The sequence below is a fragment of the Trachurus japonicus genome, unplaced genomic scaffold (genome assembly GCF_045865225.1).
Source record: "Trachurus japonicus isolate A0001 unplaced genomic scaffold, Traja_1.0 AP030132.1".
Lineage (NCBI taxonomy): Eukaryota > Metazoa > Chordata > Actinopteri > Carangiformes > Carangidae > Trachurus > Trachurus japonicus.
The window spans coordinates 1-17871 of NW_028220265.1; the positions used below are offsets into that span (position 1 = coordinate 1).

Genomic DNA, 17871 nt, shown 5'->3' on the forward strand with positions numbered 1-17871 from the left:
CTATTCACCTGTAGTGTCCCACCTTAATGCAGTTGGTTTGTGTGTGTGTTTGTGTCCGTATGTGTGTGTCCGTGTGTGTGTGTGTGTGTGTGTGTGTGTGTGCGTGTGTCCGTATGTGTGTGTCCGTGTGTGTGTGTGTGTGTGTGTGTGTGTGCGTGTGTCCGTATGTGTGTGTCCGTGTGTGTGTGTGTATGTGTGTGTGTGTGCGTGTGTCCGTATGTGTGTGTCCGTGTGTATGTGTGTGTGTGTGTCCGTATGTGTGTGTCTGTGTGTGTGTGTGTGTGTCTGTGTGTGTGTGTGTGCGTGTGTGCGTGTGCAGATCCTGGTGCACGGCGAGCAGAACGAGATGGCCCGGCTGAAGGCGGCTCTGATCCGAGAGTACGAAGACAACGACGAGGTTCACATCGAAGTCCACAACCCGCGAAACACTGAAGCCGTGACGCTGAACTTCAGAGGAGAGAAACTGGCCAAGGTGTGTGTATGTGTGTGTGTGTGTTGTTGTTGTGTTGTTGTATTGGTGTGGGCCGTGTTGTTAACTCCCAGCATGCTTTGCTCCGCTGTGCTGTGCTGCAGGTGATGGGCGTGCTGGCGGATGAGAAGTGCTCTCAGGGTCAGAGAGTCTCTGGGATCCTGGTGAAGAGAAACTTCAGTTACCACATCCTGACGCCGTCCGACCTCTCCAGTCAGTCTGTGTGTGTGTGTGTGTGTCTGTGTGTGTGTCTGTGAGACTGTGTGTGTGTGTGTGTCTGTGAGACTGTGTGTGTGTGTGTGTCTGTGAGACTGTGTGTGTGTGTGTGTGTGTGTGTGTGTGTGTGTGTGTGTGTGTGTGTGTGGTCAAACACTTACTATAATTGATGAATGTTTAATGTTTTTGATCTGTCAACAAATGTTTCAAGCTGCTTCTGTCACAGAAAGTAAACCTCAACATCTGGACTGATTGGTTGGTTGGTTGGTTGGTTGATAGAAAGAAAGAAAGAAAGAAAGAAAGAAAGAAAGAAGTAAGGAAGGAAAGAAAGAAAGAGTGAAGGAAATAAAGAAAGAGTGAAGGAAAGAAAGAAAAAGAGAGAAAGAGGTGGAAAGAAAGACAATAGCTGGGTTTCCATCCAAGTCGTATCGAATTTAAAAGAGGATTTTGTGAAAATGCGCAAAAAGCAAAGCGAATTTATGCCCGTTTCCATTCATTAGTGTTTTGCGATTAGGAGGAGTGCGCCGTGAGATTACGTCATAAGAGAGCGTGAATGTATCCAACAGTTGACACTCAGATGACACTCAACATCATGGACAATTTACGTACTTTCCGGACTATAGACGCACCTGTATAATCCGCACCAGCTACATTTTAAAAGAAAATACTGTACATATTATATAGGCCGCACTTTAATATAAGCTGCAGGTTTTCATGTTGTAACATGAGATATTTACACAGAAAGACAGTAGGAACTGTGACAGTCCGCTCGCTTTTTTTTCCGCTGTTTTGGTTATGCTCAATTCGCATAATCTGTTTCCATCACAAAAACTCGCATTTCCTTTATTCGATACGCTGACAAATCCACCCCCTCCAAGCGTATAAACTTTTATGCGCATTTACTGCCGTTATTCGAATTTCTGGCGTTTCCATTCAAGTATTTATGCGCATTTTCACAAAATGGAAAACCCAACTAATGAAAGATTGAAAGAAAATGCAAGAAAGGAAGACCAAGAAAATAATAATCAGAAGGAAAGAAACGAAGAAAAAAGAAAGAGGGAAGATAAAGAAAGAGAGAAAGAAAGAAACAGGAAAAAAGGAAGATCAAGAAAGAAATAATCAAAAGGAAAGAAAATAGAGAGAAAGAAAAGAAACAAAAAGGGGCAAAGAAAGAAAAAGATAGTAGGAAGAAAAAAGAAAGAAGAAATACTTAGAAATACTTAAGAAAAAAAGAGGGAAGGAAATGAAGAAAAAGAGAGAAAGAGGAGGAAAGAAAGACAATGAAAGATTGAAAGAAAACACAAGAAAGAAATAATCAGAAGGAAAGAAACAAAGAAAAAAGAGAGAAAGAAAAGAAACAAAAATGGCAAAGAAAGAAAAAGATAGGAGGAAGAAAAAAGACGAGCAGAAAGAGAGAAGAAATACTTAGAAATACAGAAGAGAGAGAAGTGACAAAAAAGTAAAGAAAAAAGAAAGACAGAGTGAAGAAAAGGATGAAGACAGAAAGAGAAGTAGAGACATGAACGATGGAGTGACTAACAGAGTTGACTCCTCTCCTCCTCCTCCTCCTCCTCCCCCTCTTCCTCTCCTCCTCCTCCTCTCCTCCTCCCCCTCCTCCTCTTCCTCTCCTCCTCCTCCTCCTCCTCTCCTCCTCTTCCTCCTCCTCCCTCCTCTTCCTCCTCCTCCTCCCTCCTCTTCCTCCTTCCTCCTCCTCTTCCTCCCTCTTCTTCCTCCTCCTCTACCTCCTCCTCCTCTTCCTCCTCTTCCTCCTCCTCAGACTACACCGACCTCGCCATGGGAACGGTGAAGCAGACTCAGGCGATCCCGTTCACTGGACCGATCTCGCTGCTCGTCACGCAGCTGCGCAGCCTCGCCGGTGAGTTGGCTCCGCCCCCTTCGTCCTCTAACTCCTCCTCCTCCTCTTCCTCCTCTTCCTCTTCCTCCTTCCTCCTCCTCCTCCTCCTCCTCCTCCTCCTGCAGTAGCATAGATATACAGTATATATACTGACTAGATGCCGCGTTCTGCTTCTCAGCGTACGTCAACACGGCCGCCATCTTGGTCCGGGGGTTCTGACCATAGACATAATATACATCTGACCAGCAGTCAGACCCGGTCGGACCAAGGGGGCAGTTGTCGGTCTGAGAAGTGAAGCTCACTTCCGCGTTCAAAAAACTGCAATCCCCCCGGCTTCCTCTGGGGGCTGGTGTCAGAAGGGAGCATTCCCCATAGAGCCCCATGTTAAAATCGCCGACTTTACATCCTCAGTAAACATGTTAAAAGCCTGGTGTCAGAACGTTTTTTCGTCTCAATCGATAGTTTCTATCCCAGCACACACTCTGAGGGGGGTGAATTTTTTTTTAACTCTACCGTTTTACTGTTATTAGGTTAAAACTCTGACCAATTAGGGCGCGGAAACGTTGAGTGACAGGTCCGAGCGGCTCCGTGGACAGCTGCTTCGAGGCCAGTGGGCGGGTTCTCGGCCGGCCAATCCAACATGGCGCTGTTCAGGCCGCCATATTTGAGTCACAAAAACGACTCCCCAAAACCAATGGGTGACGTCACGGACGCTACGTCCATTCTTTTTACAGTCTATGGGTCGGACCCTTGTAGAACTAATTTCAGTGTGTTTATGCATGTGGGTGTGTGTCTGAGTATGTAAGTGTATGTTTAATACATAAAAAAAAAATTATAAAAATTTTTCAAAGATTTTTTGTTGTTGTTGTATCATAAACATATGTCTGACATTTATAATAAACCAAACGGCTTGAAAATCGGTTGAATATTCAGTGAGTTATGGCGATTTTAATGGTTGGTCTGCCTCTGTTGATTGATGCATTAAGTAGACACGGCTTCCCCCTGACCAAGATGGCCGCCGCGTTAACGCATTCCACTCAATAGAGTTGCCTAGGAACGCGGCATCTAGTCAGTATATATATATCTATATCTATGCTGCAGTAGAAGCTGTAACTTCCTGTTTCCTCTGTGTGTGTGTGTGTGTGTGTGTGTGTGTGTGTGTGTGTGTGTGTGTGTGTGTGTGTGTGTTTCAGGCGACGTGGAGCAGGTCGAGGGGACGGAGAAAATCACGGTGAAGATCTTTAAGAGCATCACGCTGGTTCACGAGGCCGGGATGGTCGTACTGGAGGTCGGACACTCGAACGCAACACGACACTTTTTACACTCATCATCCACCACATGTCGCCTGAAGTGGCTAAAACTCACCTGTTTATCAAAACTTTATTAACTCTGAGCACACGAACACGTCCGTTTTTATTTAAACCAGTTTATAAACATTAAATATACAGTTTATGACATGGTTATGTAGCTGCAGTCAGGTTTTATTAAAGCTCAGTATTTGTTCTACATGTTTATTTCAAACTATTTTGTATATTTTATAATTTTATTTATGTTTTTAGACACAGATCTCACTCAGACCTGGTTACAGATACATTATTAGCCAGTTAATACATTCATTACACAGATATATACAATAATTATGACAATTTTTTATTTTTTATCACACTTTTTCAAACACTTCAAAAATCTCAACACCAATAAACTCAAAGAGAAAAATGTAAAAACAACAGACAATTGAAGTAAAAAAACTCTATGAACTAATTGATGCAGCAATATAAATCAATAATGATAATAATGAAAATGTTCTCGTCTCAGTGGGTCGCCAACCCGCTCAACGACATGTACGCAGACGCCGTCACCACGGTGATCCTGGAGGTCCAGTCCAACCCCACCGCCCAGAAATGTCAGTGAACGCATCACGAGGGAATTTATTTTAATTTCACTGATGAACAGAAACTTTACTGACGCTTGTTTGTTTGTTTGTTTGTTTGTTTGTTTGTTTCAGTCCACGAGGGCAGGAAGGAAACGTTCGACATGGAGCTGTTCGTCGAGCGACTGGAGCTGATGCTGCAGTGAGTCTGAACACCTGTAGCTACACCTCGAAAATGGTTTTAATGGTTAAAATATCTGACAAAACTGTAGAATCTGACACTTTTTAAGTTAAAATTAAACCTAATTGATCCAAATATAAGAGAATAAAACTTTTAAATGAAGATAAAGATTAAAGATTTTCTGTTTTCACCTGGTAAAATGTTTTTTTTTTCTGTTTCAGCGACATGTTCGGGGACGACTGCGTGAATTTCAAAGACAGTAAAAGCCTGAGTGTGACGGTGGACGGAGTCACGGCGTGCATCGACCCAGAGACCAGAGTGAGTCCAGCGTCTGACATCTATTCTATACACAAACATTAAAGGGATAGTTCAATATTTTGGCAAATTCGCCTACAGTATAGGGTTGTCACGATACCAGAATTTCAGTAGTCGATAATCAATATCTGTGAATTTCCACGATTCTCGATACTAATTCGATACCACGATTAAAAAAACAAAAACAAAACAGAACCCATGTACTTTTAAATTCACTACTTTATTGAAAACTGTTTCAACATCTTTTTTGCACAGAATTTAATAGGGCTGCCCCCAAATAGTCGACCAAGCACTGGTTGACTAGAGCACTGGAAAAGAGAGTAACGACACCACCATTGACTCCCGTGGTAAGGGTTTTGCGCCCCGAGTGGCAGGATATGGGTCTTGCAAAAGCGCCCAGAAAACTCATTCACTCCAATGTATGTGTGTTGCCTATGTGTTAATATTTATCTGTAAAGGGTCCTCAATGATGCTATTAACGTGGGTGATCTATAAATGTCCTTAAATTATTGAAAATACCACACTTGCTCATTCACCAACAATGCAGAGATGTCAGTTCTTGGGCGCTTTTGCAAAACCCATATTCCGCCATCAGGAGGCGCTTCCATTGGACCAATGCGTGTCGTTACTCACTTTTCCAGTGCTCTATGGTTGACCAAAAAAATCATTAGCCAACCAAAATTTCAATGGTCGATTGTTCGCAGGAAAAAAAAACAAACATTTGGAGCCGTGTCTTGTTAAAATAGTCAAAATCAATATGACTGAACTGTATATGAAAGGCTATAGGGCTTTTAATTTGAATGGCCAGATACAGGAAGTCGTGACATGATTAGTCGACTAATGACGACTATTGGTCGACCAAGGGAATTATGGTGATAGGAGAATTTGCCAAAATGTTGAACTATCCTTTTAACGTCTGGTTCATCATAATGGTATTTACAGGGTTCCTACGCAAGTATGGAAAGTATGGGAAAGTATGGAATTTGATTTTATACATTTCCAGGTCTGGAAAAGTATGGAAAATGGAAATTATTGTATGGAAATGATCTGGCTTAATACTTAATACTTATCTGGGTTTGGTCTTATTAGGCCCGAGCGGCGAGTAGCACTCGCCCGGCGAAGGCCTATTGAAATTGTAATGTTTATTATTAGGGCCCGAGCGGCGACTGCAAGTCGCCCAGCGAAAGCCCTATTGTAATTGCTATGTTTATTAGGGCCCGAGCCTGTGACAACGTCCCAGGGAGGACCCTATTGTAATTCGACATGCACATTAGTCAACGTGCCAGCCGACGAGTAACAACAAGTAAGCAAGCAAGTAACCAAGTACTGCATAGACCTGGCGCAAAATATCCCAGATATTGTAATGTTTATTATTAGGGCCCGAGCGGCGACTGCAAGTCGCCTGGCGAAAGCCCTATTGAAATTCGTTCATGCCCCAACGTGCAAGTGACCCCAAAGTGCAAGTGACCCCAAAGTAATCAAGTAGTGAAGTAATCATGTGGTATGGAAGACCCCCCGGGGAAAAATTGCTATATTGAAATTGTAATGTTTATTATTATTAGGGCCCGAGCGGCGACTGCAAGTCGCCCAGCGAAAGCCCTATTGTAATTGCTATGTTTATTATTATTATTATATTCTCCCTAAAATCGCATTTTTGGGGGCCTCAACATGCCCCAAAACGCGTGAATTTTGGCATGCACATCAGGCCTCGCGAAAAATTTGATATTTTAAAGTCGTTGGAAATGGGCGTGGCCAAATGGCTGAATAGCGCCCCCTACAAACACGTGTCAATGGCATCGCCATCGTCTTACTTTGTCATACACACACAAAATTCGGTACACATATGTATTATACCCAGATATACAAAAAATCCTCTTGACCTCATGACCTCAACACAACAGGAAGTCGGCCATTTTGGTTTTGATTTTTCCCGCCTAAAATTAACTCCTCCAGAAGCGTTCGCCCGATCAAGTTTCAAATTAGGTACACCACATCTCCAGACCTAGCTGAGCTTATCTTGTGCTCCGTGAGTCCGTAGGTCAAAGGGCGTGGCTGCCAGCGCTCAATTCACTTTGGCGTGCTCGCCATGTCCATACGAGTGGCTGTCACGCCCACATACTTCATCCAATCAACTTCAAACTTGCTGGACATGATGATGGCTCCGCCCTGAACGTCCCGATATATTAACTTCCCACGTAACTCATAGCGCCCCCCGGTGGTAACAGGAAGTGGACTAAAATTTGGAAAATGTACATACTTTGCCCCATCAACTTCATTCCACTTCTAAAACATGCAGAACCAGTTGGTGAAGTTACATTATGAACGCTGTGAAGCTACGAGTAATGGCGTCCGTGTGGCGACGCGGCGACCATTCCTCGCCATGACAATACGTTTGCCCTTTGGATGGCTTTATTGAACTCGTATCAACATAAAAATTGGTACACAGGTCCAGGGTCACGACCTCAACGTTTCCATGTGCTCATAGGCGATCTCACTCATTCGCCCCCTAGTGGAAACAGGAAGTGCCATATTTTACATTAACATTGTCCGATTTCCACGAAACTTCACATGTGTGATGAGGGACTGACCCTGAACACACCTGCACGCATACCATTACTGCCCCCTAGTGGATGAACCATTAACTGCTCATAACTCCCTCATGCTTTGTCCGATTCACTCCAAACTTCACATGTGTGATGAGGGACTGACCCTGAACACACCTGCACGCATACCATTACTGCCCCCTAGTGGATGAACCATTAACTGCTCATAACTCCCTCATGCTTTGTCCGATTCACTCCAAACTTCACATGTGTGATGAGGGACTGACCCTGAACACACCTGCACGCATCCCATTACTGCCCCCTAGTGGATGAACCATTAACTGCTCATAACTCCCTCATGCTTTGTCCGATTCACTCCAAACTTCACATGTGTGATGAGGGACTGACCCTGAACACGCCTGCACGCATACCATTACTTGCCCCCTCGTGGATGAACCATTAACTGCTCATAAACTCCCTCATGCTTTGTCCGATTCACTCCAAACTTCACATGTGTGATGAGGGACTGACCCTGAACACACCTGCACGCATACCATTACTGCCCCCTAGTGGACGAACCATTAACTGCTCATAACTCCCTCATGCTTTGTCCGATTCACTCCAAACTTCACATGTGTGATGAGGGACTGACCCTGAACACACCTGCACGCATCCCATTACTGCCCCCTAGTGGATGAACCATTAACTGCTCATAACTCCCTCATGCTTTGTCCGATTCACTCCAAACTTCACATCTGCTCATAACTCCCTCATGCTTTGTCCGATTCACTCCAAACTTCACATGTGTGATAAGGGACTGACCCTGAACACACTTGCACGCATCCCATTACTGCCCCCTAGTGGATGAACGAAATATTACTTTTTTTTTGCCTCCTTCCTGGTTTTTTCTCCCTTTCACCTTCGCGCCACATCCCCGGCGTGCCTCAGGCCCCGCGGTCGCATGGGTGAGCGAGGGCCCGTCATCGCCGCTTGCGGCTTTAATTATTATTATTCTTCCGACATTTCGTGCCTCAATTTCGCCCCTTTCCCAAATGCGAAAATGCGTATACTTTTGCACGGACGTCCGGCCTGATCCGAAATTCGATATTTTTGGGTGGTCGCACATGGTCGACGCGAAATGGCGAAATAGCGCCCCCTACAAACTTTCAAAATCCCCATAGGGAATTTGACTGACTTTGTCCGATGTTGATAAAATTTGGTACACATATGTATTATACCCAGATATGCAAAAAAGCCTCTTGACCTCATGACCTCAACCCAACAGGAAGTCGGCCATTTTGGTGTAGATTTTTCCCGCCTAAAATTAACTCCTCCCAGAGCGTTCGCCCGATCAAGTTCAAATTAGGTATACCACATCTCCAGACCTAGCTGAGCTTTCGTTGTGCTCCGTGAGTCCGTAGGTCAAAGGGCGTGGCTGCCAGCGCTCATCAGACTTTGGCGTTCTCGCCGTGTCCATACGTGTGGCTCTCACGCCCACATACTTCATCCAATCAACTTCAAACTTGCTGGACATGACGATGGCTCCGCCCTGAACGTCCCAATATATTAACTTCCCACGTAACTCATAGCGCCCCCCGGTGGTAACAGGAAGTGTACTAAAATTTGGAAAATGTACATACTTTGCCCTATCAACTTCATTCCACTTCTACAACATGCAGAACCAGTTGGTGAAGTTACATTATGAACGCTGTGAAGCTACGAGTAATGGCGTCCCTGTGGGGGCGTGGCTAACATTCCTCGCTATGACAATACGTTTGCCCTTTGGATGGCTTTATTGAACTCCTATCAACATGAAAATTGGTACACAGGTCCAGGGTCACGACCTCAACGTTTCTATGTACTCAAAGGCGATCTCACTCATTCGCCCCCTAGTGGAAACAGGAAGTACCATATTTTACATCTACATTGTCCGATTTCCACGAAACTTCACATGTGTGATGAGGGACTGACCCTGAACACAGCTGCACGCATCCCATTACTGCCCCCTGGTGGACGAACCATTAACTGCTCATAACTCCCTCATGCTTTGTCCGATTCACTCCTAACTTCACATGAGTGATGAGGGGCCGCCCCTGAACGCACCACACCACATGCGGTGACTGCCCCCTGGTGGATGAACGAAACATTGGAATTTTGGCCTCCTTCCAGGTTTTTTCTCCATTTCTGCTCCGCGCCACGGCCCCGGCGTGCCTCAGGCCCCGCGGTGGCATGGGCGAGCGAGGGCCCGCCATCGCCGCTTGCGGCTTTAATTAGGGCCCGAGCGGCGACTGCAAGTCGCCCAGCGAAAGCCCTATTGAAATCGCGCTGTTTATTATTATTATTATTAGGGCCCGAGCGGCGACTGCAAGTCGCCCAGCGAAGCCCTATTGAAATCGCGCTGTTTATTATTATTATTATTTATTATTATTCTTACCTACTCGAAATCGCATTTTTGGGGACTTTCCCATGCTCCAAAATGCATGTAACTTTGCACACCTGTCCAGACGGCCCAAAAATTTCATAATTTGGGGGCGTCGCCCATGGTCGACGCAGAATGGCGGAATAGCGCCCCCTACAAAGTCAAAAATGCCCATAGAGAATTTTGCTATCTAACTTTGTCCTATGCTCACAAAATTCGGTACACATATGTATTATACCCAGATATACAAAAAAGCCTCTTGACCTCATGACCTCAACCCAACAGGAAGTCGGCCATTTTGGTTTTGATTTTTCCCGCCTAAAATTAACTCCTCCCAGAGCGTTCGCCCGATCAAGTTCAAATTAGGTATAACCACATCTCCAGACCTAGCTGAGCTTATCTTGTGCTCTGTGAGTCCGTAGGTCAAAGGGCGTGGCTGCCAGCGCTCATCAGACTTTGGCGTTCTCGCCATGTCCATACGTGTGGCTCTCACGCCCACATACTTCATCCAATCAACTTCAAACTTGCTGGACATGATGATGGCTCCGCCCTGAACGTCCCAATATATTAACTTCCCACGTAACTAATAGCGCCCCCCGGTGGTAACAGGAAGTGTACTAAAATTTGAAAATGTACATACTTTGCCCCATCAACTTCATTCCACTTCTACAACATGCAGAACCAGTTGGTGAAGCTACATTATGAAGACTGTGAAGCTACGAGTAATGGCGTCCCTGTGGGGGCGTGGCTAACATTCCTCGCCATGACAATACGTTTGCCCTTTGGATGGCTTTATTGAACTCGTATCAACATGAAAATTGGTACACAGGTCCAGGGTCACGACCTCAACGTTTCTATGTGCTCATAGACGATCTCACTCATTCGCCCCCTAGTGGAAACAGGAAGTGCCATTTTTTTGCATCAACATTGTCCGATTTCCATGAAACTTCACATGTGTGATGAGGGACTGACCCTGAACACACCTGCACGCATCCCATTACTGCCCCCTAGTGGACAAACCTTTAACTGCTCATAACTCCCTCATGCTTTGTCCGATTTCCATGAAACTTCACATGTGTGATGAGGGGCTGACCCTGAACACACCTGCACGCATCTCATTACTGCCCCCTAGTGGACGAACCTTTAACTGCTCATAACTCCCTCATGCTTTGTCCGATTCACTCCAAACTTCACACAAGTGATGAGGGGCGGCCCCTGAACGCACCACACCACATGCGGTGACTGCCCCCTGGTGGATGAACGAAACATTGCGTTTTTTGCCTCCTTCCAGGTTTTTTCTCCATTTCTGCTCCGCGCCACGGCCCCGGCGTGCCTCAGGCCCCGCGGTGGCATGGGCGAGCGAGGGCCCGCCATCGCCGCTTGCGGCTTTAATTATTATTATTATTATTCCCACACCCTTAAAACGCCATTTTGACCCCTTTCCCAAAGGCGAAAATGCGTCTACTTTTGCATGGGCGTCCGGCCGGATCCGAAATTCGATATTTTTGGGTGGTCGCACACGGTCGTCGCAAAATGGCGGAATAGCGCCCCCTACAAATTCCAAAAATGCCCATAGGGAATTTTGCTAACTTTGTCCGATGTTGATAAAATTTGGTACACATATGTATTATACCCAGATATGCAAAAAAGCCTCTTGACCTCATGACCTCAACCCAACAGGAAGTCGGCCATTTTGGTTTTGATTTTTCCCGCCTAAAACGAACTCCTCCCACAGCGTTCGCCCGATCAAGTTGAAATTAGGTACGCAACATCGTCATACCTAGCTGAGCTTATCTTGTGCGCCGTGAGTCCGTAGGTCAAAGGGCGTGGCTGCCAGCGCTCAATTAACTTTGGCGTGCTCGCCATGTAATACGATTGGCTCTCACGCCCACATACTTCATCCAATCAACTTCAAACTTGCTGGACATGATGATGGCTCCGCCCTGAACGTCCCAATATATTAACTTCCCACGTAACTCATAGCGCCCCCCGGTGGTAACAGGAAGTGAACTAAAATTCATTAAAAATACATAGTTCACCCCATCAACTTCATTCCACTTCTAAAACATGCAGAACCAGTTGGTGAAGCTACATTATGAAGACTGTGAAGCTACGAGTAATGGCGTCCCTGTGGGGGCGTGGCTACCATCAATTCCTCGCCATGAAAATACGTTTGGCTTTTTGATGGCTTTAATGAACTCGTATCATCATGAAAATTGATAGACAGGTCCAGGGTGGAGACCTCTTCCATCTGATAGGGGTGTCGCTCATGTGGCCCCCTAGTGGAAACAGGAAGTGCCATTTTTTGCATCAACATTGTCCGATTTCCACGAAACTTCACATGTGTGATGAGGGACTGACCCTGAACGCACCTGCATGCATACCATTACTGCCCCCTAGTGGACAAACTTTTTTCTGCTCATAACTCCCTCATGCTTTGTCCGATTTCCACGAAACTTCACATGTGTGATGAGGGACTGACCCTGAACACACCTGCACGCATCCCATTACTGCCCCCTAGTGGATGAACTTTTAACTTCTCATAACTCCCTCATGATTTGTCCGATTTCCACGAAACTTCACATGTGTGATGAGGGACTGACCCTGAACACACCTGCACGCATCCCATTACTGCCCCCTAGTGGACGAACCTTTAACTGCTCATAACTCCCTCATGCTTTGTCCGATTCACTCCAAACTTCACGCGAGTGATGAGGGGCGGCCCCTGAACGCACCAGACCACATACGGTGACTGCCCCCTGGTGGATGAACGAAACATTGCATTTTTGGCCTCCTTCCAGGTTTTTTCTCCATTTCTGCTCCGCGCCACAGCCCCGGCGTGCCTCAGGCCCCGCGGTGGCATGGGCGAGCGAGGGCCCGCCATCGCCGCTTGCGGCTTTAATTATTATTATTATTATTATTATTATTATTCCCACACCCTTAAAACGCCATTTTGACCCCTTTCCCAAAGGCGAAAATGCGTGTACTTTTGCATGGGCGTCCGGCCGGATCCGAAATTCGATATTTTTGGGTGGTCGCACACGGTCGACGCAAAATGGCGGAATAGCGCCCCCTACAAATTCCAAAAATGCCCATAGGGAATTTTGCTAACTTTGTCCGATGTTGATAAAATTTGGTACACATATGTATTATACCCAGATATGCAAAAAAGCCTCTTGACCTCATGACCTCAACCCAACAGGAAGTCGGCCATTTTGGTTTTGATTTTTCCCGCCTAAAACGAACTCCTCCCACAGCGTTCGCCCGATCAAGTTGAAATTAGGTACACCACATCTCCAGACCTAGCTGAGCTTATCTTGTGCGCCGTGAGTCCGTAGGTCAAAGGGCGTGGCTGCCAGCGCTCAATTAACTTTGGCGTGCTCGCCATGTAATACGATTGGCTCTCACGCCCACATACTTCATCCAATCAACTTCAAACTTGCTGGACATGATGATGGCTCCACCCTGAACGTCCTGATATATTAACTTCCCATGTAACTCATAGCGCCCCCCGGTGGTAACAGGAAGTGGACTAAAATTCATTAAAAATACATAGTTGACCCCATCAACTTCATTCCACTTCTAAAACATGCAGAACCAGTTGGTGAAGCTACATTATGAAGACTGTGAAGCTACGAGTAATGGCGTCCCTGTGGGGGCGTGGCTACCATCAATTCCTCGCCATGAAAATACGTTTGGCTTTTTGATGGCTTTAATGAACTCGTATCATCATGAAAATTGATAGACAGGTCCTGGGTGGAGACCTCTTCCATCTGATAGGGGTGTCGCTCATGTGGCCCCCTAGTGGAAACCGGAAGTGCCATTTTTTGCATCAACATTGTCCGATTTCCACGAAACTTCACATGTGTGATGAGGGACTGACCCTGAACGCACCTGCATGCATACCATTACTGCCCCCTAGTGGACGAACCTTTAACTGCTCATAACTCCCTCATGCTTTGTCCGATTTCCACGAAACTTCACATGTGTGATGAGGGACTGACCCTGAACACACCTGCACGCATCCCATTACTGCCCCCTAGTGGACGAACCTTTAACTGCTCATAACTCCCTCATGCTTTGTCCAATTTCCACGAAACTTCACATGTGTGATGAGGGACTGACCCTGAACACACCTGCACGCATCCCATTACTGCCCCCTGGTGGACGAACCTTTAACTGCTCATAACTCCCTCATGCTTTGTCCGATTCACTCCAAACTTCACAGGAGTGATGAGGGGCCGCCCCTGAACGCACCAGACCACATGCGGTGACTGCCCCCTGGTGGATGAACGAAACATTGCATTTTTGGCCTCCTTCCAGGTTTTTTCTCCATTTCTGCTCCGCGCCACAGCCCCGGCGTGCCTCAGGCCCCGCGGTGGCATGGGCGAGCGAGGGCCCGCCATCGCCGCTTGCGGCTTTAATTAGGGCCCGAGCCTGTGTCAACGACCCAGGGAGGTCCCTATTGTAATTCGACATCCACACCGATCACCGACAAGCAACAAGTAACCAAGCAAGTAATCAAGTAATCAAGTACTCAAGTGACCTGGCAGGAAAAAACGCTACCTTGAAATGCAAATGTTTTTTATTATTATTATTATTATTCTTACCCATAGTAAATCGCCTTTTTGGAGGCCTGAACATGCCGTAAAACGAACGATATTTGGCATGCACATCGGGACGGCCCAAAAATTTTGTTTTTTGAAATCGTTAAAAATGGGCGGGGCCAAATGGCAAAATAGCGCCCCCTACAAACTTTTCAAAAACCCATAGGGAAAAAAATGACGTTAACGAAAGCGGACCAAAGTCGGCAGACATATTCTTCAATGCGAGATGAACAAAAAATCCTCTTATGGCAACACCCAAAACCCAACAGGAAGTCCGCCATTTTGCTTCAAATTTCGTTTACGCAAAACGAACTCCTCCGAGGGGTTACGCCCGATCGGCTCCAAATTGGGTCCAGAACATCGTCAGACCTAGCTGAGCTTATCTTGTGCTCCGCAGGTCTGTAGCTCAAAGCGCTTGGCCTCTGGCGTGCCCCGAAGTTTGGCGACTGTTTCGGTGCTCGCCAAGTAAATACGAACGGCTCTCATGCCCACATACTTGATCGTAGACGCTTCAAACTTGGTGCAAAAATCTATGGAGAGACCCTGAACGATCCGACATATTATTTGCGTACGTCGCTCATAGCGCCCCCCGGTGGTAACAGGAAACGTACAAAAATTCGTTAAAAATACGTAGTTGACCAAATCGACTTCGTTACACTTCTAGTACATGCAGACCCGGATGGTGAAGCTACATCATGAACGCTTTGACCCTACGAGCAACGGCGTCCGTGTGCCGCCGCGGCGAAAGTGTATCATCCCAATTTAAATTACGTTTGCCTTTCACGCGCACATACTTCGTCGTAGCCACTTGAAATTTTAAGGACATGACGTTGGCTCCTCCCTGAACGTTTTGATGTATCGACTTCCTGCCTGGCTCATAGCGCCCCCCGGTGGTAACAGGAAGTACGCAAAAATTCATTAAAAATCCATACTTCACCCGATCAACTTCATTCCACTTCTAATACATGCAGAACCAGTTGCTGAAGCTACATTATGAACGCTGTGAAGATACGACGAACGGCGTCCGTGTGCCGCCGCGGCGACTGACGATTTTTTATCGTACAATTACGTTTGCCTTTTTTCGCGGCTTTAACGAAGTCGTGTCCTCACGAAATTTCATCCACGGGTCAAGAATGGCGAGCTCTTTCAGCGGATAGAGTCGTTTCCCATGGGCGTGGCTAAATGCCTCAATAGCGCCCCCTAGAAGTTTTTCCGAATTTCTCCATAGACAAATTTCGCTTACTTTGTCGTACACATACGAAACTCGACACACACGTGTATCATACCCAAACATACAGAAAATTGAATTGGAGCCACGCCCTAAACCCAACAGGAAGTCGGCCATTTTGGTTAGCATTTCTTTGACGCAAAACGAACTCCTCCGAGGGAGTTCGCCCGATTGACTTCAAATTGGGCACGGAACATCTCCAGACTGAGCTGATTACGGCTTGTGCTCCGCAGGTGTGTAGGTCAAAGGGCGTGGCTGCTAGCGCACGGCCAAGTTCCCGAATTCAGCTAAGAAGGGTTAAATGCTATCACGCCCACAGATTTGATCGCAGCGACTTCAAACTTGGTGCACATGATGATGGCGTGACCCTGAACGATCCGACATATTATTTTCCTACGTCACTCATAGCGCCCCCCGGTGGTAACAGGAAGTGCGCTAAAATTCATTAAAAATACATAGTTGCCCCCATCAACTTCATTCCACTTTTAAAACATGCCGAACAAGTTGGTGAAGGTATTTCGTGAACGCTATGACGCTACGGCTAATGGCCCCCTTGTGGCGGCGACAGGAATAGCGCTCCATCGTGAACTGCCACCTCCCACGGATTTTGCCCGATTGACTTCATATTCGCTACAGATCATCAGGAGACCGAGCTGGTCAAACACTATTAAAAGCTTTTCTCTACGTGAAACGGCGTGGCCGCTAGGGGGCGACAAAGTTGGTCAACTGCTCGTTTAGTCGCCATGCTATTACGTTTGCCTTCCACGCTCACATACTTGGTCGTAGTCACTTCAAAATTTCAGTACATGATCAGGGGCCCGCCCTCTACGCCTCCATTTGATCGTACGCTAGCTCGCTCAATACGCCCCCTTGTGGACACAGGAAATGTCGCGTTTTGCATCGACATTGTCCGATCAGCTCGAAACTTCACATGTGTGATGAGGTCACGACCCCGTACGCAACGGCCCACATCCCGTTACCGCCCCCTGGTGGACGAACCGTAAACCTGCCGTAACTCCATCGTACGTTGTCCGTTTTGCTTGAAACGTCACGTGTTCGACGAGGGGACCGCCCTCGACGCAGCCGCCCACGTCCGGTTGCGCGCGGGGGTTTTCGAAGAGCGGCCCAGGGGTAGCGGGGACGCCGAGTGGCGTGGAGCGAGGGCCCGTCATAGCCGCTTGCGGCTTTAATTATTAGGGCCCGAGCGGCGACTGCAAGTCGCCCAGCGAAAGCCCTATTGAAATCGCGCTGTTTATTATTAGGGCCCGAGCCTGTGTCAACGACCCAGGGAGGTCCCTATTGTTATTCGACATGCACATTAGTCAACGTGCCAGCCGACGAGTAACAACAAGTAAGCAAGCAAGTACTCAAGTACTGCATAGACCTGGCAGCAAAAACCCCAGATATTGTAATGTTTATTATTATTAGGGCCCGAGCGGCGACTGCAAGTCGCCCAGCGAAAGCCCTATTGAAATCGCGCTGTTTATTATTATTATTCTTCTCCGACTTCGTGCCTCAATTTCGCCCCTTTCCCAAATGCGAAAACGCGTGTACTTTTGCACGGACGTCCGGCCTGATCCGAAATTCGATATTTTTGGGTGGTCGCACATGGTCGACGCGAAATGGCGAAATAGCGCCCCCTACAAACTTTCAAAATCCCCATAGGGAATTTGAGTGACTTTGTCCGATGTCGATAAAATTCGGTACACATATGTATTATACCCAGATATGCAAAAAAGCCTCTTGACCTCATGACCTCAACCCAACAGGAAGTCGGCCATTTTGATTTTGATTTTTCCCGCCTAAAACGAACTCCTCCCACAGCGTTCGCCCGATCAAGTTGAAATTAGGTACACCACATCTCCAGACCTAGCTGAGCTTATCTTGTGCTCCGTGAGTCCGTAGGTCAAAGGGCGTGGCTGCCAGCGCTCAATTCACTTTGGCGTGCTCGCCATGTACATACGAGTGGCTCTCACGCCCACATACTTCATCCAATCAACTTCAAACTTGCTGGACATGATGATGGCTCCGCCCTGAACGTCCCGATATATTCACTTCCCACGTAACTCATAGCGCCCCCCGGTGGTAACAGGAAGTGTACTAAAATTTGGAAAATGTACATACTTTGCCCCATCAACTTCATTCCACTTCTAAAACATGTAGAACCA

The 17871-nt window shown here is 46.8% G+C and overlaps 2 protein-coding genes across 2 annotated transcripts in view; both read left to right on the forward strand.

Annotated features, from left to right (window-relative positions):
- Positions 1–319: 319 nt before the first annotated feature.
- Positions 320–3546, forward strand: LOC146960685 (cleavage and polyadenylation specificity factor subunit 3-like; the record flags this gene model as incomplete). Its single annotated transcript, XM_085772150.1, has 4 exons — positions 320–472; positions 574–682; positions 2463–2561; positions 3527–3546. Coding segments are annotated over 4 exons (381 nt in total), but the record flags the coding sequence as incomplete, so codon positions are not given.
- Positions 3547–3717: 171 nt separating this feature from the next.
- The window catches only part of LOC146960686 (cleavage and polyadenylation specificity factor subunit 3-like), a 64796-nt gene continuing 50642 nt past the window's right edge, over positions 3718–17871 (forward strand). The window contains exons 1-4 of the mRNA XM_085772152.1: positions 3718–3828; positions 4356–4443; positions 4546–4612; positions 4813–4909. Of these exons, the coding sequence (XP_085628278.1) occupies positions 3814–3828; positions 4356–4443; positions 4546–4612; positions 4813–4909 (267 nt within the window). The 5' untranslated portion in view covers positions 3718–3813. The remainder of the gene's footprint in view (positions 3829–4355; positions 4444–4545; positions 4613–4812; positions 4910–17871) is intronic.